The sequence below is a fragment of the Procambarus clarkii genome, chromosome 48, assembly GCF_040958095.1.
Source record: "Procambarus clarkii isolate CNS0578487 chromosome 48, FALCON_Pclarkii_2.0, whole genome shotgun sequence".
Taxonomy (NCBI): domain Eukaryota; kingdom Metazoa; phylum Arthropoda; class Malacostraca; order Decapoda; family Cambaridae; genus Procambarus; species Procambarus clarkii.
In genome coordinates this window covers 10799597-10826494 of record NC_091197.1, presented here as the reverse complement: position 1 = coordinate 10826494, position 26898 = coordinate 10799597, and the positions used below count along the sequence as shown (strand labels likewise).

At 42.7% G+C, this 26898-nt stretch overlaps 1 protein-coding gene across 1 annotated transcript in view; it reads left to right on the top strand.

Annotated features, from left to right (window-relative positions):
• Nucleotides 1-26898, top strand: part of LOC123764772 (multiple epidermal growth factor-like domains protein 6) — a 242118-nt gene that overhangs the window by 183196 nt on the left and 32024 nt on the right. Inside the window, 6 exon segments of the mRNA XM_069302606.1 lie at nt 15599-15694; nt 18554-18676; nt 19910-19998; nt 20000-20033; nt 21846-21933; nt 26134-26411. Of these exon segments, the coding sequence (XP_069158707.1) occupies nt 15599-15694; nt 18554-18676; nt 19910-19998; nt 20000-20033; nt 21846-21933; nt 26134-26411 (708 nt within the window).

Sequence of the window (26898 nt, the reverse complement as noted above, 5' to 3'; positions counted from 1 at the left end):
CATGTTCTCGATTTCGTGTGAGTGTGTTCCTACCTGTGTGTGCTCACGTGTGTGATGGTGTTGGGAGGGGCGTGGGGGTGACGGAGGGGGAGGGGGGGTGCTGAAGGGGAAGGGAGGTGGATTAAAATGGTGGGGAGGAGATATTATCAAGCGTAATTGAATTAGATCCGTTTTGAGATATTATCTTCAGACTTGTAAGATGTGCTCCCTTTGAGGGATGTGACGAAAGATGTGTGTGTGTGTGCATTGTGAGGCTGGAGACATGACTGATATATATATGTCCTAATATATATGTCCTAAACAGACACAAAGTATTAGAGAAGTTACAGAAAATGGGTCCAAGAATACAGATTGGTTAGCTGGATGGAACCTACAGTCGTCCACCAGGGTGTTGAGGCTGGGCACAGGACCAGGCTGCGGGAAATCATAGTAAATTATTATATATTTACACACATACACACTTGAGGGGCCTCGCGGCTGAGTGGACAGCGCTCGGGGGTCGTAGTTCTAAGGGCCAGGGCTCGATTCCCGGCCGAGGAAGAAACAAATGGGCAGTGTTTATTCACCTGATGCTCATGTTGACCCAAGCAGTAAATAGGTATCTGGGAGCTAGAGAGCTGCCTCCTGGGGATGTGTGCGTATGTTAAGGGAGAGAAATATATGTAATAGACATAATGGAAGAAAATAGATCGGTTAGAAAGGCGGGGTCCAGGAGGGGGAGCTCGCCCTGAAAATGTATATGGGTGAATAAACACAAAAATCAATAGCTATTGTTGAATGAATTGCCTATCTATGAAGTTCTAAATATAATCCTCTTCAGTGTATTTGTCAAGTTTAATAATTTACATGTACCAAATATTGACACACTACATATATTGTGCTTGGGAAGGTCTTTTCAAATATAAGTCTGTTTCGGAGACGATTGTAGTTGTCTAAAATAACTGAAATGCAACACATTGACAATATTGAAAGTATCTATGAGAGAATAACGGCATTTATTGAAGAAAATTAGATGGGTCGACTGTATTTACTTGGATATTCAAGAGCGCTTGATAGAGTTCCCTATTAAAGCCTAATATGGAACCTACGTAATACAGGAGGAACAAAAGTCCAATATTTCATTCTTTAGAATGTTGGCCGCACCTAAAATAGTATATGTCAACATAAAACTAAAAGTTCAAAGTTGTAGCCAAATGAATAACAGAATTTCAATGTATGAATTACAAAGAAATAATAAAGGGACAAGAAATGCCACACTGGAAGCTTCAAGAATAACTAAGAGTCGTAGTAACTACATGTGAGATTATAATATATATATAGATGTGAGAAGGAAGATTTCTTCCAGTCCCTCGGAAGACAAAACAGCAGGTCACAATGACTGGCTACGGGAAAAGTAGTACACAAAAGGCAACTAGAAGGTCTTCTTAGCAAATAGAGTAGTAGACCCTAGAAGCGGACTACAGGACTCGTGAAATACGCCAAAATCACCAACAGAAACTTCAAAGATATTAACGCTATATAGAGAAAACGGGACACGACGAGCATAGCTGTATAACTACACAAAACACACCACAGCACCAGTGTAACCTACGATGTGAACAATGAACATTAAATTATAAAAACGCATATGAAAACTCACTTTGTTCAGATACAATAATTATTTAATATAATCCTCCATAGCGTCACCCGCAGAAAATCACCTCAAATAAAATATAGTCGCCGAAATGTAAAAAAAATCACGCTGCACATTTCTCCAAAGGCGAGATTTTCTCACATGTGTCAGGCGAGGAGTCCAGCTGGCCATTACTGAAGTATACGGCGAGAGGCCAGGCTGTGGCCGGCAGCCTGGCCCCGGTAATGCCCACCTTTCCTATTCGGTGTGGCGTCTGTTGGCCTCGTAAACACCTCGCTCCTAACTCTCACGATCCTGCACTACTGAAAGCTGTGCTGCTCTTATACACTATTGTAGAAGAAAACACTATTGTAGATAGTGTATATATATATATATATATATATATATATATATATATATATATATATATATATATATATATATATATATATATATATATACTGTATATATGACCTCTTGACCTAGTGTGGCTAGTTGGCATTTATTTCCTCCCCGAGTGAGTCAAGCTCAGTGAATTGTTGTTTAAGTGTCCTGAGTATATTGTTCCATTTATTTTCCCTTTTACAGTGAACACTTAAGTGGTTTGGGGATGGGTGAGCTTAAAGGGGCTCAGCTCTACCCCCAGTCGTGCCCACACCTGGCCAGTCGTGCCCACACCTGGCCAGTCGTGCCCACACCTGGCCAGTCGTGCCCACACCTGGCCAGTCGTGCCCACACTTGGTCAGTCGTGCCCACACTTGGCCAGTTGTGCCCACACCTGGCCAGTAAGAATATTAAGGTGTAATTTCCCTTGCCTTTCACTCCCGGGCCCTGATCCAGAACAGTTGAGGGCGCTGGCAGTGTTTATGTCTTCATAACTCTTGGCTCTTTTGTTGGGGCTCTGTGGGCGGTAGCTGCTCTCTCTCTCTCTCTCTCTCTCTCTCTCTCTCTCTCTCTCTCTCTCTCTCTCTCTCTCTCTCTCTCTCTCTCTCTCTCTCTCTCTCTCTCTCTCTCTCTCTCTCTCTCTCTCTCTCTCTCTCTCTCTCTCTCTCTCTCTCTCTCTCTCTCTCTCTCTCTCCTCTCTCTCTCTCTCTCTCTCTCTCTCTCTCTCTCTCTCTCTCTCTCTCTCTCTCTCTCTCTCTCTCTCTCTCTCTCTCTCTCTCTCTCTCTCTCTCTCTCTCTCTCTCTCTCTCGCACTCCTACATAAGAACAGAAAATATATTGACACACATGCACACATAACAACTAGCTCACAGGCACCTATTTACTGTTGGGTGAATAGAGGCATCGGGTAAATCTCAAACCCTGTGTATATGTGTATTTACTATTTGTGCCTGCAGGATAGAGTCGTTAGTTCTTGGACTCCGCCTTTTTTTACCGTCAGTTGCCTAATGTACTCACTATTCAAGGTCCCCGTGACTAGTAGTTTAGCTGTCATTCTGTGTGCTGTTGTTATTGCTTTCCGGAGTTCAGTTCTGGATCCTTTCTTGTGTTCCTGTCTGGGTCTTGTGCTGTTTGCTCGGGTGTTGTAAATGACCAAGACCTTGGTCTCCTCTGTTCTCAGAGGCGCAGTGATTCGGGCCCTAGTTCTGTGCCAATTCGTATTGATTCAATTCGTCAATTCGAACATCCACTTTCAATCTACATGGCGTGTCACTCTATCTTTGTGTCTCTGTTGCCACTTCTTACTTATAACTTCCTTACTTATAACTTCCTTACTTATAACTTCCTTACTTATAACTTAGCATAATCACACACCTCAAAAAATATTGCATCTGAGATCATATCATATTTGTTTAGCTTTCCACTATTGCAATATGTTCGTGCATATATATATGTGTGCAAGATCTTACATTATATTGTAATACTCCATCAACTATAATCAATCTGGTGGAACAAATTACAACTCTGGTTGTTCTTGTGGCTTCCAGAGGTGTCGATTGTATCGCGTCACGCCACTGAGCAACTGACAATAACAATGGTGGCTGTGAGCAGCGGACTTAATACCTGGATGATGTGTAATTGCTTTTCAATGTACTGTGAGATCACTTACGCTGATGTTTATGTGTGGTTGGTGTTAGTTTGTGGAGAGCTCAACGTCTCCTGTAGCCTCGGCTTCCACAGCCTCGCCACAGCTCCCACAGCCTCGCCACAGCTGGTGCATAGAGTCCAGCTTCACCCCCAGCTGGTGCATAGAGTCCAGCTTCACCCCCAGCTGGTGCATAGAGTCCAACTTCACCTCAGCTGGTGCAGAGAGTCCAGCTTCACCCCCAGCTGGTGCATAGAGTCCAACTTCACCTCAGCTGGTGCAGAGAGTCCAGCTTTACCCCAGCTGGTGCATAGAGTCCAGCTTCACCCCAGCTGGTGCAGTGCCTGCAGAGGACAGAGAAGCCTCCGGGGGCACCCGAGGTCCCGGACATAACTCCAAGAACCACTAACCAGCTCCTGCTTCTCATCAACAGCCTCATGCACTCATTATACCACCTCGGCCGGCGGTACTCACTGGTGTCCCTCACACACTGGTCACGCCTGGTGCTGGGGAAGTGGGTGCTGGTGGGGCGCTGTGGTGGGCGGGAGGAAGGGGCGCTGTGGTGGGCGGGAGGGTAGGACGCTGTGGTGGGCGGGAGGATGGGTCGCTGAAGGTGTTCGGGCAGACGCTGGCTAACGTTCACTAGCTGCGGACGTGTTCTTGTGCTGTGACCTCGTGTTCCTCTCCTGAACCTCCTTAAACCTCAATAGTGATTTTATATATATAAGCTCCAAGCATATATGCGACTGAAAACTTCACACCCCAGAAGTGACTCGAATCCCAGACTGCTCGGAGCATAATGCAACTGGTGTACATGGTATCTTAACCACACGACCATCAGTGACGGTACAAAAGACGATGGTAGCCGAGGCTAAATAACTGTGCCCAAGATTACTATCAAAGTGCCGTCGGGGCGGTGGGGAAATAGTCTCGGCTATCATCGTCTTTTGTACGGTCATTGATGGTTGAGTGGTTAAGGTACCATGTACAGCAGTTGCATTGTGCTCCTGGCGGTCTGGGTTCGAGTCACTTCTGGGGTGTGGAGTTTTCAGTCATTTATATATATATATATATATATATATATATATATATATATATATATATATATATATATATATATATATATATATATATTAATTTACGAGCACGATCTCCATAAAAAGAAAATTTACCTTCGTTGAAAAAAATATTTGCTTCTATGATAAATTATTTTTATAAATGTGATTTTTATAAAAAAAATTTTTAGGGGGAAGGGAGAGCTGAAATATCAATTTAAACTATTTTTACGTTTTATGATACGACTCAAAAACATATTTTTATGTGTTTACATTTACTGGGCGTGTTCCTCGCTGGGTGATGATCGCTCCACGCCAGTCCTGGGTAAAAATGTTTCTCGTTTCCAATTTGCGTTCGAAAATTTCATCCAGGTGCAATTATTTTCAGTTTTACGGGGAGATGCGACCAGGTGTCGCGACCAGGTGGGTGAACCAGGTGTCCCGGACAGGTGGGTGAACCAGGTGTCCCGGACAGGTGGGTGAACCAGGTGTCCCGGACAGATGGGTGAACCAGGTGTCCCGGACAGGTGGTTGAATGAACCAGGTGATTCATATGTAAGGTGAGCTACACATGTCTTAGTGGAGTCATTACCAAGGTGATTATCTTAAGCTTGATGACATCTCAGGTCCTGCGAGGCTCATCACATATCCAACAGATGACTCGTATGTACATGGTTGATGTTCGTCCTGGCGTGTGGTTGATGTTCGTCCTGGCGTGGTTGATGTTTGTCCTGGTGTGTGGTTGATGTTCGTCCTGGTGTGTGGTTGATGTTTGTCCTGGTGTGTGGTTGATGTTCGTCCTGGTGTGTGGTTGATGTTCGTCCTGGTGTGTGGTTGATGTTCGTCCTGGTGTGTGGTTGATGTTCGTCCTGGTGTGTGGTTGATGTTCGTCCTGGTGTGTGGTTGATGTTCGTCCTGGTGTGTGGTTGATGTTCGTCCTGGTGTGTGGTTGATGGTTCGTTCTGCTCCCACTCAACAATTTTTGAGTTTACAAAAGGCAGTTTTTCTCCTCGTTTTCATTTGGTGATAAATCTCTCCCTGTTCGTCAACTTGACAAGGATTGTGGCACAGATATGGTGTTTTGGGAAGCTTGAGGCACAGATGTGGTGTTTTGGGAAGCTTGACGCACAGATGTGGTGTTTTGGGAAGCTTGAGGCACAGATGTGGTGTTTTGGGAAGCTTGAGGCACAGATGTGGTGTTTTGGGAAGCTTGAGGCACAGATGTGGTGTTTCTGGTGACACTGTGACACAGATGTGGTGCTCTGGTGAGGGAACTCCCCCATGGTGGGACGGAGGTGGTATATACTTATCTAACAAGAAACTTCTTTAACCACCACTCTCCCCTTCCCCCCCCCCCCCCGCTCTCACAAGAAGTGTAAAATACCCTAATTACCTGCGTGTGAGTTGCCCGGGGGTCGTTGGGAGCAGCAAGGGCACTGTTTGGCTGCCATCTGGCGGCCCTCGCTGAGAAAACACTTATAGGTCTCTTTAAGTGTTGGTTTAGTATTAGTCGTGTGGCGGGACGGCCAGACCTGAGGGCGGGTTAAGGTGGGTTACCCTCTCCGCCTGAGGGTGGGTTGGGGGTGCATTAGGGTGGGGTTCTCTTCCTCGCCTGAGGGTGGGTTGGGGGTGCATTAGGGTGGGGTTCTCTTCCCCGCCTGAGGGTGGGTTGGGGGAGGATTAGGGTGGGGGGTTCTCTTCCCCGCTTGGGGGCTGAATCCTCACCCTTAGGGTAAGGGAGAGGATATAATGCTGCTCTATGAATGTCATAGCTGTTTAGAATTGACTATTTTGAAATGCTTTTGTCTTATTTCATTTATATTACAATAATACAATATTACTGTATTATCATTGTGTAGATATACTCGGTGCAGGCGCCTATTCCCATAAAAAATATACAACATAACAGTAAATAACAAGAAAATATAAATACCGCTGGTCGAAAATATTAATTAAAAAAAAAATCCTTTTTTCCAGTGCAAGCCTCTTCCAATTAGTACTAGGATTAAAGGATTTGTTGTAATAGGATTCCAGCGTGCTACGGTTACCTAGACCATCCCAGAAATAAACTAGTCCTATTAAATCCATTTAGTAAAGCCCAGTAATGGAATTCTGATTCATATTAAGCTGGAACTCATATACTGTGAAGTGGCGAGGCTTTGTTAGTCGCTGTTACGGCTCTTGTAATCTGTATTGAAGCGTATGAGATAACCTGTAAATCTTCAGTCTGAATTTGTTACTTCGTACTAATGGTTGGCTGAGGACTGGTATTCCTGGTATCCTGTTTAACACATCTCTAACACTGTCAATGGACGACAGGAGAAAATGTATATATAAGTTGGTTAGCATTGAATGTTTGGCCATGCCTGTCGTCAAATAATAATAATGAAATAAAGAATGAAACCAACAAACAAATACATCTGAAAGAAGTTGAAAGGGCAGCAGCCAAATAAACACATTGATAAAAAACACGTTGATTTAAGAAATGCTTCAGACAGAACAGATTATTCAATTAGTGCAACAAATAGAAGAAAAACTGATTAAGAAGTGTTCTAAATAGGCAAGATGACTGTAATTGGTTCCTTCCAAGTGACCACGTGTTCCTCCACCCTGAATGTGGGTTTTCTTAGTCCTTCCTCATGTTATTCTCGCTTTCTCTTCTCTCTCTCCCCGTTCCTGTCTCCCTTCCTTACTCTCTTCTTGTCTCCTTATCCTTCCCTTTCTCCTACCTACCTCCCTCCCTCCTTTCCTTCCCTTCTCTCCTCCCTCCAATTCCTATCTGTTCCATAACGAGAAAAACGCTTTACTGATAAGTGCTTACACAGATGTTGGCACTTGTGGCGCCACCAGTGTTGACTGTGGCGCCACCAGTGTTGACTGTGGCGCCACCAGTGTTGTCTGTGGCGCCACCAGTGTTGCCTGTGGCGCCACCAGTGTTGCCTGTGGCGCCACCAGTACGCCATACATAACCCTGAAGGGATACATAAACGGTGCAACATCTTAACACATATTACTGTTGGCTGTTGCCGGGTGACCTTCACGACTCTACATGAGAATGTCTTCACATTGCTCTTTGCAACATGTGGGGCCAGGAACTACCCCGGGTCTGCAACATACGGGCCCGAAACACCTGGGCAAATATATATATTTGCCCAGGTGTATATATATATATATATATATATATATATATATATATATATATATATATATATATATATATATATATATATATATATATATATATAACGTCCGAGTCTAACAGTCTACAGGGTCTAATGACGCGCGTAAGGTTAATGCGAGGTAGTTCCGAGGATCAATATCCCAGCGGACCTGTTTCCTCACTCACAAAACATTACTTGTATCAGAGGTCTAACCTGTCCTCACTCATAATGGCAATTTGACATACACAACGTCGAAATTTCGGTGTTATAGTGAGGCTAATAACCCCGTAATACTGACGCTCAACAAATGTTGCTTGCGCGGGGGTGGGGTGGGGGGGGGGGGGGTACTTTCCGTTTGCCGGAGTTTATCCGATCTTGGCTATGCAAATCCACAGTTAATCTGACCTCTGATCACATCACGAGAACTGGTTGTTAACCCCACACAGGGGTCAGGTCACAGACGGTCGGCACTGGTATCATTTCTCACTGGAATACGCACGCTCAAACTATTTACAACCATGGACAGTCTTTTACATGATTTACAATCTGCAACCATGATCACCTATATCGCCCACAATCCCATATAGATCGCCCACAATCCCATATAAGGATCGCCCACAATCCCATATAGATCGCCCACATTCCCATATAAGGATCGCCCACAATCCCATATAGATCGCTCACAATCCCATATAAGGATCGCTCACAATCCCATATAGATCGCCCACAATCCCATATAAGGATCGCTCACAATCCCATATAGATCGCCCACAATCCCATATAAGGATCGCTCACAATCCCATATAGATCTCCCACAATCCCATATAGATCTCCCACAATCCCATATAGATCGCCCACAATCCCATATAGACCTCCCACAATCCCATATAGATCGCCCACAATCCCATATAGATCGCTCACAATCCCATATAAGGATCGCTCACAATCCCATATAGACCTCCCACAATCCCATATAGATCGCTCACAATCCCATATAGATCGCCCACAATCCCATATAAGGATCGCTCACAATCCCATATAGATCGCCCACAATCCCATATAGATCGCTCACAATCCCATATAAGGATCGCTCACAATCCCATATAGATCGCCCACAATCCCATATAAGGATCGCTCACAATCCCATATAGATCTCCCACAATCCCATATAGATCGCTCACAATCCCATATAAGGATCGCTCACAATCCCATATAGATCGCCCACAATCCCATATAAGGATCGCTCACAATCCCATATAGATCTCCCACAATCCCATATAGATCGCTCACAATCCCATATAAGGATCGCTCACAATCCCATATAGATCGCCCACAATCCCATATAAGGATCGCTCACAATCCCATATAGATCTCCCACAATCCCATATAGATCGCTCACAATCCCATATAAGGATCGCTCACAATCCCATATAGATCGCCCACAATCCCATATAAGGATCGCTCACAATCCCATATAGATCTCCCACAATCCCATATAGATCGCTCACAATCCCATATAAGGATCGCTCACAATCCCATATAAGGATCGCTCACAATCCCATATAGATCTCCCACAATCCCATATAGATCGCTCACAATCCCATATAAGGATCGCTCACAATCCCATATAGATCGCCCACAATCCCATATAAGGATCGCTCACAATCCCATATAGATCTCCCACAATCCCATATAGATCGCTCACAATCCCATATAAGGATCGCTCACAATCCCATATAGATCGCTCACAATCCCATATAAGGATCGCTCACAATCCCATATAGACCTCCCACAATCCCATATAGATCGCCCACAATCCCATATAGACCTCCCACAATCCCATATAGATCGCCCACAATCCCATATAGATCTCCCACAATCCCATATAGATCGCTCACAATCCCATATAGATCTCCCACAATCCCATATAGACCTCCCACAATCCTATATAAATTGTGATACGGCGTAAAAAATAAATATATTAAATTCTTTCAGCAAGAGGGAAAAAGGTGAAATAAATTGTTGTGTGGTTGATAATGGTGTATTTCCTGTCCTGCCCTTGTATCAGCCGGAGTGCCTAATGGCCTTGTTACATTAGGGGTCGATACCGTACTCTAGCGCAAAAATGCATTGCTTGGGGGGTTTGGCGGGTGCATGGAATGAACTTAGGGTAATTATGAGGTGAAGGGATAAGGCAGCCGTGTAACTGTGTATAGCACTTTGGATGAAGGACAAGGAGGTGGGATGTGAGGACGGAGTGAATCCGAGACGCTGTCTCAGCTACTTTGCGGTCATTGGGGGATCGAACGTAGAGCCTGTGAGAATGAAATTCGTTAGCCTACCGACCAGTCCAAGTGGTATGATTATTTTTTTGTGTATTGAAGTAACAATTAATATTTTTCTATGCTTTTCTTAGTTGTTCGAAATTATAAAGTTTATTAGAAAAATGTTTTGCCTATATATGATTGATGTGGTTAATGACTGTGTGTTTTGTGTTTGTCCTGGCTGTCTAATTACCTGTTAATGATTTCCAGAGTTTTAATTACCCCAGCAATAAATAAGGGTAAATTGCCTCTATCCCTTTGAGATGTATTTCTATCTAGTCTCAATAAACAAATTTGAACTTGGGGTAAATTGTTGGACTATGTTAACACAGAGATTACATCTCTGTCGACTGTTTAACAACTCTGGTTATCGTAGAGGCTCTGGACTCTAGGATAACACCTTTTCCTCAGACCAAGTCCATTCCATCCAGAGGTCGACCCCAAAGACGCATTCATCAGTTGCAACTTGCTGTTCATTCAAAATAGGAATTTTCTCAAATATCAATTAATATTGTTATACATTAGCATACTGAGCGTTTTTTTTTTTTTGCATTGGTTAGTGTTTAGGTGCTTAGGTTCTGGTTGGTGATTATTTGTATTTGAAGCAACCCGTCCCCGACTCAAGTCCATTCCATCCAGGGGTCGACCCCACAGACGCATTCATAAATTTTAACATGCTGTTAATTCAAAACAGGAATTTTCTCAAATATAAATTAATATTATAATATATTAGCATATTGTGTATATATAGGTTTAGGTTAGGTGTTTAGGTTCTGTTGGCGATTATTTGTATTTGTAGTACGTTGGTGAAGCAATTACAGCGTTGTGGTACTAACAAAATTTGTCAGTAAAGCACTTGTTCCGGAAGTGTTCGAACGTCATTAGTTGTGAGTCGTGTGTAAACCGTTTTTCATTCATAAACAGGGGGTTTGGCGGGTGGATGGAATGAACTCAGGGTCATTGTTTGGAGGACGGGCTGCCTTCCGAGCCCGTTGATCCCGTACTTATGAATGACCAGATGTGAGTCTATATAGGACCTAGACCACTTTATGTCCTGAGAACGCTCAAGATTGTATGGTCGATGTGTACGCATGCCTAGCAAAAGGGTTTAGACTTGTGGCCTCTCACCCGCTAGAATGAGAGGGCCATTTTCACGAAGCAGTTACGCAAGTACTTACGAACGTGTACATCTTTCCTCAATCTTTGACGGCTTTGGTTACAATTATTAAACAATTTACAAGCATGAAAACTTGCCAATCAACTGTTGTTATATTATAAACAGCCTCCTGGTGCTTCGGAGCTCATTAACGGTTTAATAATTGTAAACAAAGCCGCCAAAGATTGAGAAAAAGATGTACAGGTTCGTAAGTGATTGCGTAACTGCTTCGTGAATATGGCCCAGGCTACTTCAATACTTTTCTGACCAGCCACCATGTATGCTTTAGTCCGCAACACAGATCAGGACTAACTAAACTCTCAGTGTATATACATTGAGAAGCAGCATATACACCTCTCGGTGTGTATTCAGTATATGTGTCAGGAACATTCAGAGTCTTAATACTCTCATTTAAACCGTACATAAGTATGGGTCATGACCCACGTCACAGGACCTGGCGGGAATTGAGGAGTGACCTCCATTACGGCTGTGAGGGGCCGCTGTGAGGGCCCGCTGTGAGGGACCGCTGTAAGGGCCCGCTGTAAGGGGCCGCTGTGAGGGGCCGCTGTGAGGGGCCGCTGTGAGGGGCCGCTGTGAGGGCCCGCTGTGAGGGGCCGCTGTGAGGGGCCGCTGTGAGGGTCCCTCACAGAGCAGGGAACAATGTCCCTTCGTCTGCCTCACCTCAACCCTCACACAACATCTCTATGTTGCCTTCTGCACTATAAACTAAATGGCTAAATGTATTACGTTACCTTCATTAAAGAGCATGGCCAGGCGCTGGATTGTATCGTGTTACGCTTGCTTATACAATTGGATTGGGTCTGCCTGTGGCGTACCTCGGGTTGTAACCGACCTTCTATCTTGAGATGATTTCGGGGCTTAGCGTCCCCGCGGCCCGGTCCTCGACCAGGCCTCCTTTTTGTTACACACACCCCCCAGGAAGCAACCCGTAGCAGCTGTCTAACTCCCAGGTACCTAGTTACTGCTAGGGTAACAATGGAGGGGACCATCATGGTGAAAGAAACTCTGCCAATTTGTTTCCACCTCCACCGGGGATCGAACCCTGAACCTCAGGACTACGAACCCGAAGCGCTATCCACTCAGCTGTCAAGCCCCCACAGTGAAACTCCTGAAGGGCTTCCAGCCGGAGTCTCCACTTACTCCCTAAACCCCCCCCCCGGTCCATTTCTTCTCAGATAGCATTACTATTCCTCTCTCGCTAAGGTCTGGCAGCCCTCGTCACAGTCGCTGCTGCTATTAATTATCCCATTCACTTGGACCAACTGGCTCGAAATGTCTCGTTCTGCGGAGATATTTGATTCAGCATATATATTTACGGTGGCTTAGTCACCGGCTCCACACCCCCAGGTCCTTGTCTCACTCCACACCCCTGGTCCGTGTGTCCTGGCTGCTCCACACCCCCAGGTCCTTGTCTCACTCCACACCCCTGGTCCGTGTGTCCTGGCTGCTCCACACCCCTGGTCCAGATTGAAAAATGATTCATAACATCGTTCTACAAATGGCCGCTCGTGTTCAGCAAGTGTTTCAATTAAGCGCCTATTGGAACAAAAGAAGAATGTCCCAATTTTAGAAAATATATTCAATGAGAAACGGCTGCAAAATTTATGTTAATTAGACAATTTGCGTCAGTCAGTGGAATATAATTATGCTGAATGGGATTTTTTTGGGGTAATTGTTGATTATGTGGAGAGACTGGAGTTTTTAAAAGATTGGGGAAGGTCGTGTATATATGTGTCTGTGTGTGTGTGAACTCAGGGTCATCTGATTGGTAATTGGAAGTGGATTCATTATTTTAAATTATTGACTTTCTTTGAAAACTGCCACTAATCCATACCTCTTCCTACAACTCTTACTAAACCTCTCTCTCTGTTACTGTGCCTCTTACTTCCTCTCTTGCTACCTGTCTCTCTTATAACTTCTTTCTCTTAATGTGCCTCTTACTGTCTCTATTTTATACACATAAGAATCAAGGAAACAAAATGTATATATTCTTATCCAAGCGGAGATAATAAGTGATACACTATTCTTATCCAATTAAAGCTTATTGGCGCTCCACTATTCTTATCCAAACAAGACTTACAGCTGCTCCACTATTCTCATCCAAGCGAGGTTTGTGGGTTTATATTCTTAGGGAAGCCCGGGTTGGGTGCCCAGTGGACCAGGGAGACGTCCATGATGGGTTTGAGTCTCCAGGCGAGGCCACAGCAAGAGGAACTGGTAGACATTTTCCTGGAACTGGTAGACTGCTTCAAGAGGCAGTCTACCAAACTACGAGTCCCGGTCCGGTTATTGAAAGGATTATTCCGGCCAGAGGTAACACGTTGACCTCCGCCGTGGAAGGTCTTATATCTTCCACGGAGGTCTTATATGTGGTCTTAAAGCTTCTGTATAGGATGATAATACCTGGTAAATTATTATGGCCACTATTTTAACAGTTCTTCATTCCTTGAGTCACACACACACAGCTAGGTGAGTATGCACAGGTTGTACTGTGTGTGTGTGTGTGTTGAGAGGCGGGACCAAAGAGCTAAAGCTCAACCCCCCCCCCCCGCATGCACAACTAGGTGAGTACACACAGGACTCTTAAATGAAAGCAACGGTATATAGAAATTTGGTTCGTTCTGTACAAAATAGTGGAGCCGTTATGCAAAATATATTTTGCATGCTATTATAATATTAGGTGTCGAAATTTGTTGTATATATATATATATATATATATATATATATATATATATATATATATATATATATATATATATATATATATATATATATATATATATATATATATATATATATATATATATATATATTCTGTTACTTCTTTTATGTGTGTACTCACCTAGTTGTGCTTGCTTGCAAGGTGCAGCCTCTGCTCTTGAGCCCCGCCTTTCGACCATCGTTTGTTCAATGTAATTATTCTTTTTCACTCGTTTTTTCTTATATTTACATTTAAAGTTGTGTACTCACCTAGTTGTGTTTGCGGGGGTTGAGCTCTGGCTCTTTGGTCCCGCCTCTCAACTGTCAATGAACTGGAAACAGTTGACAGTGTATTGAATTGGCTTAGACAACTTCCTCATCTAGTCTGTTTGACTTATTTACGATTCTTGGACTGAAAAGTTCTCTCTGACATCCCTGTGGCTCATCTGTTCCTTAATTTGAACATTGCTTCTATATATATATATACTTTGTCAATCCCCCCTTAGTATCTTGTACGTCCTTATCATGTCTGCCTCGTTGCTTCATTCCTCCAGGGTAGTGAGGGCCCGGTTCCACCAGTCTTCATAGCTTATAGTCCCCTTAGCTCAGGAACGAACCTTGTTGCATATGTTTCTACCTTTCATAGTTTTGTTGTGTTCATTTTGTGCCAAATTAAACAAAGAATAATACAATTATATAGCCATGTCTACCGGAGACATGGTAGATAGACACGGTCTAGGCCATGTCTACCGGAGACATGGTAGATAGACACGGTCTAGGCCATGTCTACCGGAGACATGGTAGATAGACACGGTCTAGGCCATGTCTACCGGAGACATGGTAGATAGACACGGTCTACGCCATGTCTACCGAAGGCACGGTACACACGGTAAAAAAATTAAAACCTGTGATATTTAACCTTTCAGAGCATCGGACTAGATAGGTTAAGTGGGTTGTTCGGGTTCGTAGTGTTGCAGTTTGATGTTTCAGGTTGTAGTTTGTGGCGTAGGATGGGGTTCAGTGATCTAGGTGGCATATATCTTATATTTATATATCCCTGTTCTTAGTCTGTCTCATATCCTTTCCAAGTGCATTCAATAAACACAACTTTCCAGTTATGTTTAGAAACTTTTGTTTTTTAATTTGTTGTCACGTTGTCACCGTTACAGTCCCGTCTTACAGGTAGATACATAATGGACCAGTAAATTTACACCTTAAGCTTATATACCAGTCAGAAGGTTTTTAATGTGTGTGTTGGAAATAGAAGGTGGAGACGAGAACAGGTGTGTGGTGGAGAGGACTAAGTCTGGAACAGGTGTGTGAAGGAGAGGACTAAGTCTGGAACAGGTGTGTGAAGGAGAAGACTGGGTTTGGAACAGGTGTGTGAAGGAGAGGACTGGGTTTGGAACAGGTGTGTGGTGGAGAGGACTAAGTCTGGAACAGGTGTGTGGCGGTAAGGAGAGGTGCAGCGCTGGCGTGTGTGAGGGCGTGGCCAGAATGGGCGCATTGCAGCCGGCGTTGCTCATCTGTCTGGTTACAGCTGCGTGTGGGCGCCTGTTGTGCTACAACGGTGGCCGCTGTGTCTACAACCGGTGCATCTGTCCCCGAGGCTTCTACGGGTCCCGCTGCCAGTATGGTGAGTACACACCTGTCGCCCGCACCTGTTGCTCGGACATACTTGTCTCGTTCACCTGTTTCTTCTCCCTGCCTCCTCGTGCACCTGTTTTCCCCTTGTCATGTACACGTGTTAATGTGTCACGTAGGCCTGTTCTCCACTTCGTGAGCACCCTGGCCTGGTTGATAGCCTCAAGTGTCACGCATTCATTTTCAAATGCCCCGATGATCCATGTAGATGGTCAGATAACCATTTGCGCCTATGGTAATTGGGCACTTGGTTTGGGAGAAAACTCGTTAGGCAAATCAGAGACGGAAGAGCAGCCAATTTCCCGTTCCTGTCCCACGCTGTTGCAAGGCAGAGGAGAAATGGTCGTTGAAATAAGAAAATTAGCCCCGCTCCCCACATCTGAGGAACTGTAGGAGGTATTTTGGTGGACTGCCAAAGGTGAACTGCCTTGTATCTTGTAAGCTGTAGCAGAATTTTATAAATAAATGTATCATAAAAGTATGTGGATGGTAGAAGACAGTGAATGAGGCTTCGTAGAACACAAAAATATTCAGGAAGAACCAGCATGTTCTTCCGTGAACCCATCTTGTGCTCAACGCACTACACAGCCTCGCACCACTACCAGAAGTGACAACCTTCCACACACACTCATATCTATATTTTGTAATATGTATTTAACATGTTTTAGAAGCATTATTCATTAGTAATTCTAATGGGATTCATTATTAATTCTAGCATGAATCTTCATATTTCTAATATTATTTTTATCTTGCGAATGAAGTTGAACATTTAATTCTGCAAAGTTTAGGTTGAAATTTGATTGAGCCTGTCGATATGGACTCGTTTCAGTGAAGTTTTCTTCGACATGTTGACCAGACCACACATTAGAAGGTGAAGGGACGACGACGTTTCGGTCCGTCCTGGACCATTCTCAAGTCGATTTTCTTCGACATCTTCAGAAGGAAACTAAGTATAAGTTGGCAAAACTGATATTATACCATGTATTGTAGGGCGGGATGGCGTCTGAAGCAGTGGTCTCATTGGTCAGTGTGATATGAGCTGTCAGTTCTCTGTTGGTCGTCTAGGTGGAAGGATGTACCCGAAGCGTGAGCTTTGAATTGAAATTGAAATAAGTTTATTGAGGTAAAATACACATCAAAGGGATGAGGTAGCTCAAGCTATTCTCCTCACCCCGTTCAGTACATCGTGTTAATATATACATAGACACACTATCACAAACAATAAACATATTACCAAACATTCTGAGAGATAATCATATACATTTCCCAAGTGTGAGCTGCCTGTTGATTGTTGGGTGAGAGTGATTGGTATGTCGTGCTTTGGCTACGTCCAATCTTTAATTGTCGTGTTATCTGTCGACTATTTCGCTGTTGCTGGTCAGGATATTGAATGTATTGGTCTGTTGCAATTTCCTCTTCTTAATATATGCTAAAAAAATAGCATTCAAGAATAATATTTTAAATATTTGTCTTATTTTTCAAACTGGAGATCAGTTTGGGTAAAATGCAACAAAATTTGCTTTTTTCCTTAAGGTCAAATTTCCTTATAGAATTACCAAATTTAAAACTTCAAATAAATGCAGTCGCCTTGAATTACACACAAAAATTAGCATTCGAGAATAATATTTTAAATATCTTATTTTTCAAACGAGATAAATTTAATGCAGCCTAACCCAAGTGGTCATGGGGACTAAATAAATAATCCTAGGCCTAATATGCTCCATCCTAAGCTTAATTGTGTGCATATATATGTTACACAAGACCTACGGAAGCCTTGAACTATATGTTTAACACATCTCTAACCTTGTCCATGGAGGACAGAAGAAAATGTATATATGCTGGTTAGCATTGTAAATGTGTGGCCACGTCTGTGGTAGAAAAACAAACTACGTAAGTTTTATGTTTGGTTCTTCCCTTCTTTCTCTGCTCTTTACATAATTACTACAACATGTGATTTTCGGAGTGTGCAACAGTCGATTTTGTACTTTCGAACAATAGTTGTTGTAAGTACTATCATTTTCGGATGACAGGTTGAGATTTTAGCAATCGTCCAACACTGTTTGGCTGTTTTCTTGAAGATCGTCTCTGATACTATTCTAAAAGTATTCACTAAAATCTTTAGTCCACGGCAAATGTTAATTTGAGAGGAAGCATTATAATTCAGATGGTATTCTTAATTATGAATGAATTCAAATTATTCTGAATTATTCCAAATTCTGAATACTGAATGAATTCAAATGATGCAACAATAAACATCATTTGTAATGTTAGCAGCTCCCAATGGTTTACCAAAAGCAGCACACCATGCCCTCCTAGCCTCGCTCAGATTGGTCGAATACGATATCGCCAATCACTCCACCAATCGTCAAATGACACGTGGCAAATAGCCATTGGTCAGCCAGGTGCGCCTGCTCGTAGGAGGAGCTTAACTCGAGGCGCCATCTTTTATTGCAGAAAAATTAAATACAAATATTTGAAAAAAATGGTACAACCTAATATAATAATACTTCTTTATGGTTACCTTAATAATACTTAAACCTGAAACATTAGGAAATATTCGGGTTACGTTTTAGCTATTAGACTCGAAAGGAGCAGAAGAGCATCATGATGCATGGAAAATCATGATGCTATTAACCACAGACAAATATTATTCTCATATATTCAGTAAAACTAATGTTATTATTTCGAGAGAAAACGTAGAAAATTAATTGTAATCTATTTCTAAACACGTAATTCTCACTTTTAATCTCTCTTAATGGATATGTTATTTATTACCAGGCTTTTTCTGTCCAAGTACTTTATTAATGACAATATAGTGCCCGATGTTAATGGAGTGTGGTTGTTCCCACAGACCGGGACGAGTGCCATGGGGACAATGGAGGCTGTGACCACTCCTGTACCAACACTGTGGGCTCCTTCCAGTGCTGCTGCGGCTCCGGCTACAGACTCATGCCCGACCAGCGCTCCTGTCAGGGTGAGTGGCTCTTCTTCCCCTCTTACCTTGCGGTAATTCTGAGGATCACCGTCTCCGCGGCCCGGTCTCTGGCCAGGCCTCCTGGTTGGTGGTCTTGTCAACCAGGCTGTTGGACGCGGCTGCTCGCAGCCTGGTTGATCAGGCATCCTTTGGAGGTGTTTGTCGAGTTCTGTTTTTATCACCGTGAGAGACGGGTTCGCTATGCCCCTAATGCGTTAAACAGACGTTGATAGAGTTCTCTCTCAGAGTACCTGTTGCACCTCTGCTTTTCAACGGAGGTATTCTGCACATCCTGCCATGCCTCCTGGTCTCATGTGATGATATTTCTGTGTACAGATTTGGAACCTGCCCCTGTAATATATTTAAATGTGTAAATTATTATGTATCTCTCCCACCTGCGCTATAAAGAATACAAAACGAAAACGAATGTATTTTGAAAGGATAGTGGACATGCAACCAGTTCATAAACGTTTGGATGTGTGGTGTTCAGAGGATGCACCTTGGGCTCCGGCAAATTCTTCAATAGCGTCCACAACTCTTGAGGTGAATGGCATAGTATGTACCCACTTGGCAAGCGTAGATGCGGTACTTACCGCGACTTTTGAGTAAGTCTACCTGTGCTCCTCATTGGCCGCATTAGAACTTTATCTATGGTCATATCTGACCACACACACCAGCCCTGAATATGCTCCATCTGCGAATAGTGAAGAAGTCTTGAAGAAGAGTGAAGAAGTCTTGAAGAACAGTGAAGAAGTCTCCTATGCCCTCCCACTCTTCTCTCTCTCCCTTTCTAGCTGGCTACTTGGAATTTCAATTAATCTAGAGAGTGTAATATTGGTGATTATCACCTGGCTATCATCCCCCAACGGTGACAGCGGTCATTAGTTTGAGTTGTTATAACAGCAATTGGAAGGAATATGAGGACAGTGAAGGAATGGTGAGCTAACGCTAGATGCGAATTAAGCCGGCCCACACAGGAAGTCCCAGTAATGTACAATTTCTCACAGATTAATTAAATCTTTCTACAGTCCTGTCTGACACTAGGAAGATAATGTTGAAATTGATACACTTCATTTAAGGCATAATTGTTTTACTATGTTTATGTTAACGCCAACATAATGACAGCATAGTGGAGCCGGAAGAGCATAGTGCTCTTGACATACTGTAATTCTTATATTTGTAAATCACATTATTGTAGTATTATCTATGTTAAGAGCGTGGTTGTGTCGACAGATGTGGACGAGTGTAACTACCATAATGGCGGATGTTCCCATGAGTGTGTCAATACAATGGGATCCTACCAATGTCGCTGCAGCCCCGGCTAACCGCCTCCTATCTGATGGTCGCACCTGCGTTGGTAAGTCTCGGCCGCTGCCTATTATCTGATGGGCGTATCTGCATTAGTAAGTCCCGCCCAGCACTTCCTATCTGATGGTCGTACCTGCATTGGTAAGTCCCGCCCATCACTTCTTATCTGATGGTCGTACCTGCATTGGTAAGTCCCGTCGAGCACTTCCTATCTGATGGTCGTACCTGCATTGGTAAGTCCCGCCCATCACTTCTTATCTGATGGTCGTACCTGCATTGGTAAGTCCCGCTCAGCACTTCCTATCTGATGGTCGTACCTGCATTGGTAAGTCCCGCCCAGCACTTCTTATCTGATGGTCGTACCTGCATTGGTAAGTCCTGCCCAGCACTTCCTATCTCATGGTCGTACCTGCATTAGTAAGTCCCGCCCAGCACTTCCTATCTGATGGTCGTACCTGCATTGGTAAGTCCCGCCCAGCACTTCTTATCTGATGGTCGTACCTGCATTTGTAAGTCCCGTCGAGCACTTCCTATCTGATGGTCGTACCTGCATTGGTAAGTCCCGCCCAGCACTTCCTATCTGATGGTCGTACCTGCATTGGTAAGTCCCGCCCATCACTTCTTATCTGATGGTCGTACCTGCATTGGTAAGTCCTGCCCAGCACTTCCTATCTCATGGTCGTACCTGCATTAGTAAGTCCCGCCCAGCACTTCCTATCTGATGGTCGTACCTGCATTGGTAAGTCCCGCCCAGCACTTCTTATCTGATGGTCGTACCTGCATTTGTAAGTCCCGTCGAGCACTTCCTATCTGATGGTCGTACCTGCATTGGTAAGTCCCGCCCAGCACTTCCTATCTGATGGTCGTACCTGCATTGGTAAGTCCCGCCCATCACTTCTTATCTGATGGTCGTACCTGCATTGGTAAGTCCTGCCCAGCACTTCCTATCTCATGGTCGTACCTGCATTAGTAAGTCCCGCCCAGCACTTCCTATCTGATGGTCGTACCTGCGTTGGTAAGTCCCGCTCAGCACTTCCTATCTCATCGTCGTACCTGCATTAGTAAGTCCCGGCTGTGACAAAACTCATCAAACATATTATAACAAGATCAGCATTGAGAAAATTTGCGCCCCCCCCCCTCCCCCCACAAAAAAATTATGCATACCATATTTTTCTGGGTTCAAAAATGTTTCCAAGGCCTTGAAACTTCTGATGTACATGTGGTGTTTAATTATGAAAATGCAATTTGGAAATGATTAGCTAGAAACTGCCCTCATAGTGATAACTTGTGTCATTTACAAAGTAACATGCAAGGATTGCAAGGTATTCTATTTAGGTCAAACATCCAAAGATTTGAAATTTCGAATTTCGCATCCATATTATGTAAGAAGTGGCCAAATATCTAATCAAATTGAAGGAGAGGTCCTCTTCAATAATAAAAAAAATAAAAATAAATAAAATGTTTATTTAGGTAAGGTACATACATACAATAAATTTTTACAAAGATTGGTTGACTTATAGGAAGAGCTAGTACATACAATGCCTAAAGCCACTATTACGCAAAGCGTTTCGGGCAATAAGTCTTGCCCCTGGGTAAAATAACTTGTCATTATCGTTGTAAATTATCAAAGCCCTGTTCACCCATGTTTATTATCCTTATTACCTTCCAATTTATATAATTTATAATTACATGTATTAATAATTAAATTGATAAATAAACGGTGATGACAAGACGAACACTGTTATCTTGTTACACTGACCTGCACCCGTCAAGTGTAACGACTACAACGTTCTCGAGAAGAGAACGTTGTAGTAATTCAAATTCAAATTTTGAATTAATCTCTCTCCATTGTGTTACGCAGGCGAGGAGACGTGCGGGGTCAACAATGGTGGGTGCCAGCACTCCTGCAGCGACTCCTCCGGGCGGGTCGTCTGCTCCTGTCGCCCAGGGTACGTGTCCTGCTGGCCGGAACCACTGAGGCTGTTGTTGTTATAGATTCAGCTACTCGGAATAAGTTCCAAGTAGCACGGGCTATGGTGAGCCCGTAACTTACCTGACACAGGAGCGGGGCAAGTAGCACGGGCTATGGTGAGCCCGTAGTGGACTTACCTGGCACGGGAGCGGTCCCACTGAGGCGCCTCAGCCTTCAGGGCGCATGTACGGGGAAATATCAAGTGTAATAGATAGATATATATTTTTTTAATACAACAAAATATCCATTGGCGAATCTTTCATTTACAAATTGGTCCATCTCATTATGTTTATTTTTTGACCTAGATAAAAATGTGAAGAATCAAGACTCAAGTGAATAGTCACTTGATTTATGTTTCCGCATGGTAATTTGTTTTAAATGTAAAACATCAAGGAAACTAAAGTGACTCATTTGTCGGACAACGTATTGGCCAGACATAGCAATGGTCTGATACAGCAGTAGTCGGACAGTAATGGTTGGACATAGCAGTAGTCGGACAGAGCAATGGTTGGACATAGCAGTAGTCGGACAGAAATGGTTGGACATAGTAGTAGTCAGACAGAGCAATGGTTGGACAGCAGTAGTTGGACATAGCAGTGATTGGACATAGCAGTAGTCGGACAGAGCAATAGTTGGACATAGCAGTACTTGGACAGAGCAGTGGTTGGGCATAACAGTAATCAGACAAAACAATGGTTGGATGTAGTAGTCGGACAGAGCAGGCCATGATAACTTTGTTGTAGACATGATCACTGTCTTGGCTTGAAAAATCATCAGGACAAATGGGGAGGTCTTTGACAAGCTGCCAACTTCCTCATTTTAACCACAATAACCTTCTCAAATTCCAACATTATGGAGTCAGAGGTCATTCCCTTCAGTACTTACAATCTTACCTCAGTGACAGGCCGCAGTATGTGTCAGTGATGCTACTTCTCCCACTCTACCAATTAACATTGGCATCCTGCAGGGTAGTATACAGTACTTGGTCCACTCCTCTTTCTCGTGTATATGTATGTTATATATATATATATATATATATATATATATATATATATATAAAATATATCAATTCCAATAAGGACTTCCTATTGGCAGTCCCTAATTCCGCCTTGGGCACCCGCCTGGACCATCGGGCCCTAAGTATTGGTGTTGCCCTGCACCTTGCCGCCCCTATCTCCACCCAACACCGGTATGTTTGCGGCCATGCACGGGCAGACCAATACGGCAGCCATGGTCTCATCTGTCGTAAGACACAGGGAAAGATTGCCAGACACGAAGCAGTCAATGACATCATCAAGAGAAGTTTGTCTACAGCTGTGTGTCCAGCACAAAGGGAACCCCAGTTGTGCAGACATGACAACAGCCAAAAACGCCCAGATGGAGTCACCCTGCAGCCGTGGAGGGAAGGTAAACAGGTCGTATGGGATTACACCTGTGCATCTACATTGGCTGATACCTATTTACGTTACAGCTCAGCGGAGGGAGGTGGGGCAGCCACCTTCAGGGAGACCCTGAAAATCCACAAGTACAGAGACCTAGAACGTTGTTACAGGTTCATGCCGATAGTCTCTGAGACTCTGGGCGCCTGGGGTAAATGTGCACTCAAGTTTTTAAAGGAGTTGGGTGAGGAACTCATTGGGAAAACTAGAGACCCACGAGCAGCCAGTTTCCTGTTCCAGCACCTCAGTGTCGCAGTTCAGAGAGGAAATGCATGCTGTATCCTGGGTACACACCCAACCTCCGAGAAGCTGGACGAGGTCTTCGAACACTGATTGTTTAATTGTTATATATTTGTGTGTGTGCGTGTTCTCCGTAAACTGTAGCATTGCAATAAAATAAAACAAAATATACAAAAAAATAATAGGGATGGTAGGAGAAGAAAAGAATAAAGTATTTAGTGAGAATCCACAAGATCTTCTCTGAATGCTCTTTGTTTTCTTTTTTGAGAATGTGGGTCCCTGCAATTGCACCAGAGGTGGTACCCCTAATATATACATCAATGATATTTCAAATACCGCAACATTTGAAGCCAGGTTCTATTTGCTGATGATACAACTTTAATTTTCTCCTATGCTAACTCATTTATTCTAAATGACAGTGAATACTGATCTAAATAAAGTCAATTTGTGGTTGACTGTTAACAAACTTGCCCTTAATATTGACAAGACATTTTACATTTTGTTTGGTAACAAGTTCAACAATCAAATTAATCTAAGAATTAACAATACCCAAATTGCAAGCAGAGTAGATGGAAAGTTCCTTGGTGTTCACATTGACAAGAACTTAAATTTCCATTACCATATAAAAAATATTACTGAAAAGGTTTTGAAAAAAGTAAGCATTCTCTCCAAAGTCAGATATTGTACTCCCTTCCTTGTCCTGCCCTAGTTACTCTGTATTATTCACTCATTTATCCATATCTCACCTATGGTATCTGTGCCTGGGGTTCTACCACCCTTAATTACTCAAAAAATCAGCAATTAGAAAAATCACAAATTCCAATCCAAGACACCACTCTGATGATATCTTTGAACGTGTTAAGTATCAAGGCTCGGCACATAATCTAATAATAATAATAATAATTTATTTAGGAAAAGTACATACATAGTTGCAGAGTTACAGTACAAACATTCTGTTTGATTTAAAGATAGAGGTAGTACATACAATACCTAAAGGCACTAGTACGCATAGCGTTTCGGGCAAGGTGAGCTGGGGGAAAAAAACACTTAGACTAAAACTTAATAGTAATTGAGCTTAAAGTATAAATTGCTTTGAAAGAAAACAAATAATGAAAGATAAAAAATGGGGAGAACATGGTAGAAAATGGTAGAAAGCTCAAGCAGAAGACTCATCTATAAAACTCTGAATTCCAAAGAAACAAATATCTCGCTGATATTCCTAGAGTGAGACTCAACCAAAGTAGAAATGCTATGCAAATCAAGAGTCCCAAATTGTGGAATGACCTCCCAAATGTACTATAATTGAAAACTGTACATCTCCCAACTAGTTTAAAAGAGACTAAGAAATATTTTAGTACTTAATATAATGTAATTAATATCTTATAATCAATACAGTGCCATGTAACTAATTTCACTCACATTTTCCCTCGTAATACATTATTTTTGTGGTACTCTTATCAAAAATTTTGACCTTAAAGTTTTATTTACTAAGAATTATGTACTTTCTATATTTAATGTCATCTAATTTCATGCATTTCTTTGTTAAAGTGTTTATTCATAGCCTTTATGATCCTTCTTTATTTTTAAGTGTTGGCCCCATTAAACATAAATTATATTATATTACTTTGTTCTATTATGTTCCAAGAAAATGTTGAGAAAGAGTCCATTTTCTTTTCTAAATTACACCTTGTACAGTATTTCCATTCCCTTAATAATGTAATTAAACAACTGTATTGTTGCTAGAACTACTGACTCCATAATGTAATAGTCTATACCTGTCATCTTTAAGTATCACCCCTTTTGTATTCATTTGTTATTTTCCCTGACCACACTCATTTTGTTAGCTTACTTCCCTTTCAGTATTAAGTGTTTACACCTTTAGTTAATTTTTTTCTATATTTTAAGTTTTGCCCTAAACACTTTGCATAATTGTGGTTTCATTAGTGTGTGTATCTCATGTTCCTACAATTGTACATTACTCTTATGTTCTTTGTACACATATTCTTTTGAATAAAAATTATTATTATTTATTATAATTACGGTAATATTATATGTATACAGGAAGTTATAATTGGTTGTGAAAGCACATATTTTAGTGATCAAGTAGTACATTTTTGCAAAGCCACTAACATGCATGGCATTTTCTGATTCTAGTACTGAATTGCCTTATACAGTAATTAGAAAATCAGTGGGATCAGTGTGAAAATTTGAAGTAGCGACCTAGGTACTCCCAGCTGCACACCTTGACCCTGGATGACGACATAGTAAAGGTTACACAACCTGGGGGTTATATGTAAAACTTTTACTGGCTTCATCTCAGGTTCTCCAGACTTTATGGATTCAGTGGAATCCAGGTTGTATAACCTTCACTGTTATATATATATCACATTAGTGTAATTTCCTTGTGTATTGCCTTATAATGTTATGTTATTTCCTTCAAGTATCCTCATGATTATGGGTCAAAAAGCTTGTCCCACTAACTGATGTCCCTGATGCAGGTACCGATTGGACCGTAATGGACGAGGGTGTGGGGCTGTGGACCCATGCGCACTCAACAATGGTGGTTGTGACGACCTCTGCCAGGTGGAGCAAGGGCAAGCCCGCTGCTCCTGCAGGCGGGGCTTCACCCTGGCCAATGACCAGGTGTCCTGCGTTGACCTGGACGAGTGTCACACCCCGGGCACCTGCAGCCATCTGTGCCAGAACACCTGGGGCTCCTATGAGTGCCTCTGTAAATCCGGCTACCAGCTGGGCACCGATCATAAGTCGTGTTACAGTAAGTGATCCTGCTAGGTATCATCAAGCATTCACACATCCACTTACTTCAAGCAGATCACTATTTTTGTTTAGTCCTGGTGGCTTTGTTTATCAAACATTTTGAGTTCCAAAGCACTATGAAGTTGTTTATAACAATAAAAACCTTCGGGTGTGAAGTTTCAAAGCTCATAAAATGATTAATAAATGGAAACAAAGCCACCATGATTATGGAAAGATGTACAGGAATCGTACCTGGTTGCATAGATGTCTAACGAATTCTGGCCAAGGGACCAGTGCCCTACACAGTGTTATAAGAAAATAAGATTAAAGGAAACAGCAGAGGTCCTATTGGCCCATGCAAGGTCATTCATACCCAATTAAACTTATTGATATACATTACATGTCTGGCGTATGTTTGAAACAGTCCATTGATCCCACGTCTATTATGTTACTTGGCAATTAACATAAATTTATTAAATTAAAAAGTTCTTTCCAGACCTTTTCTA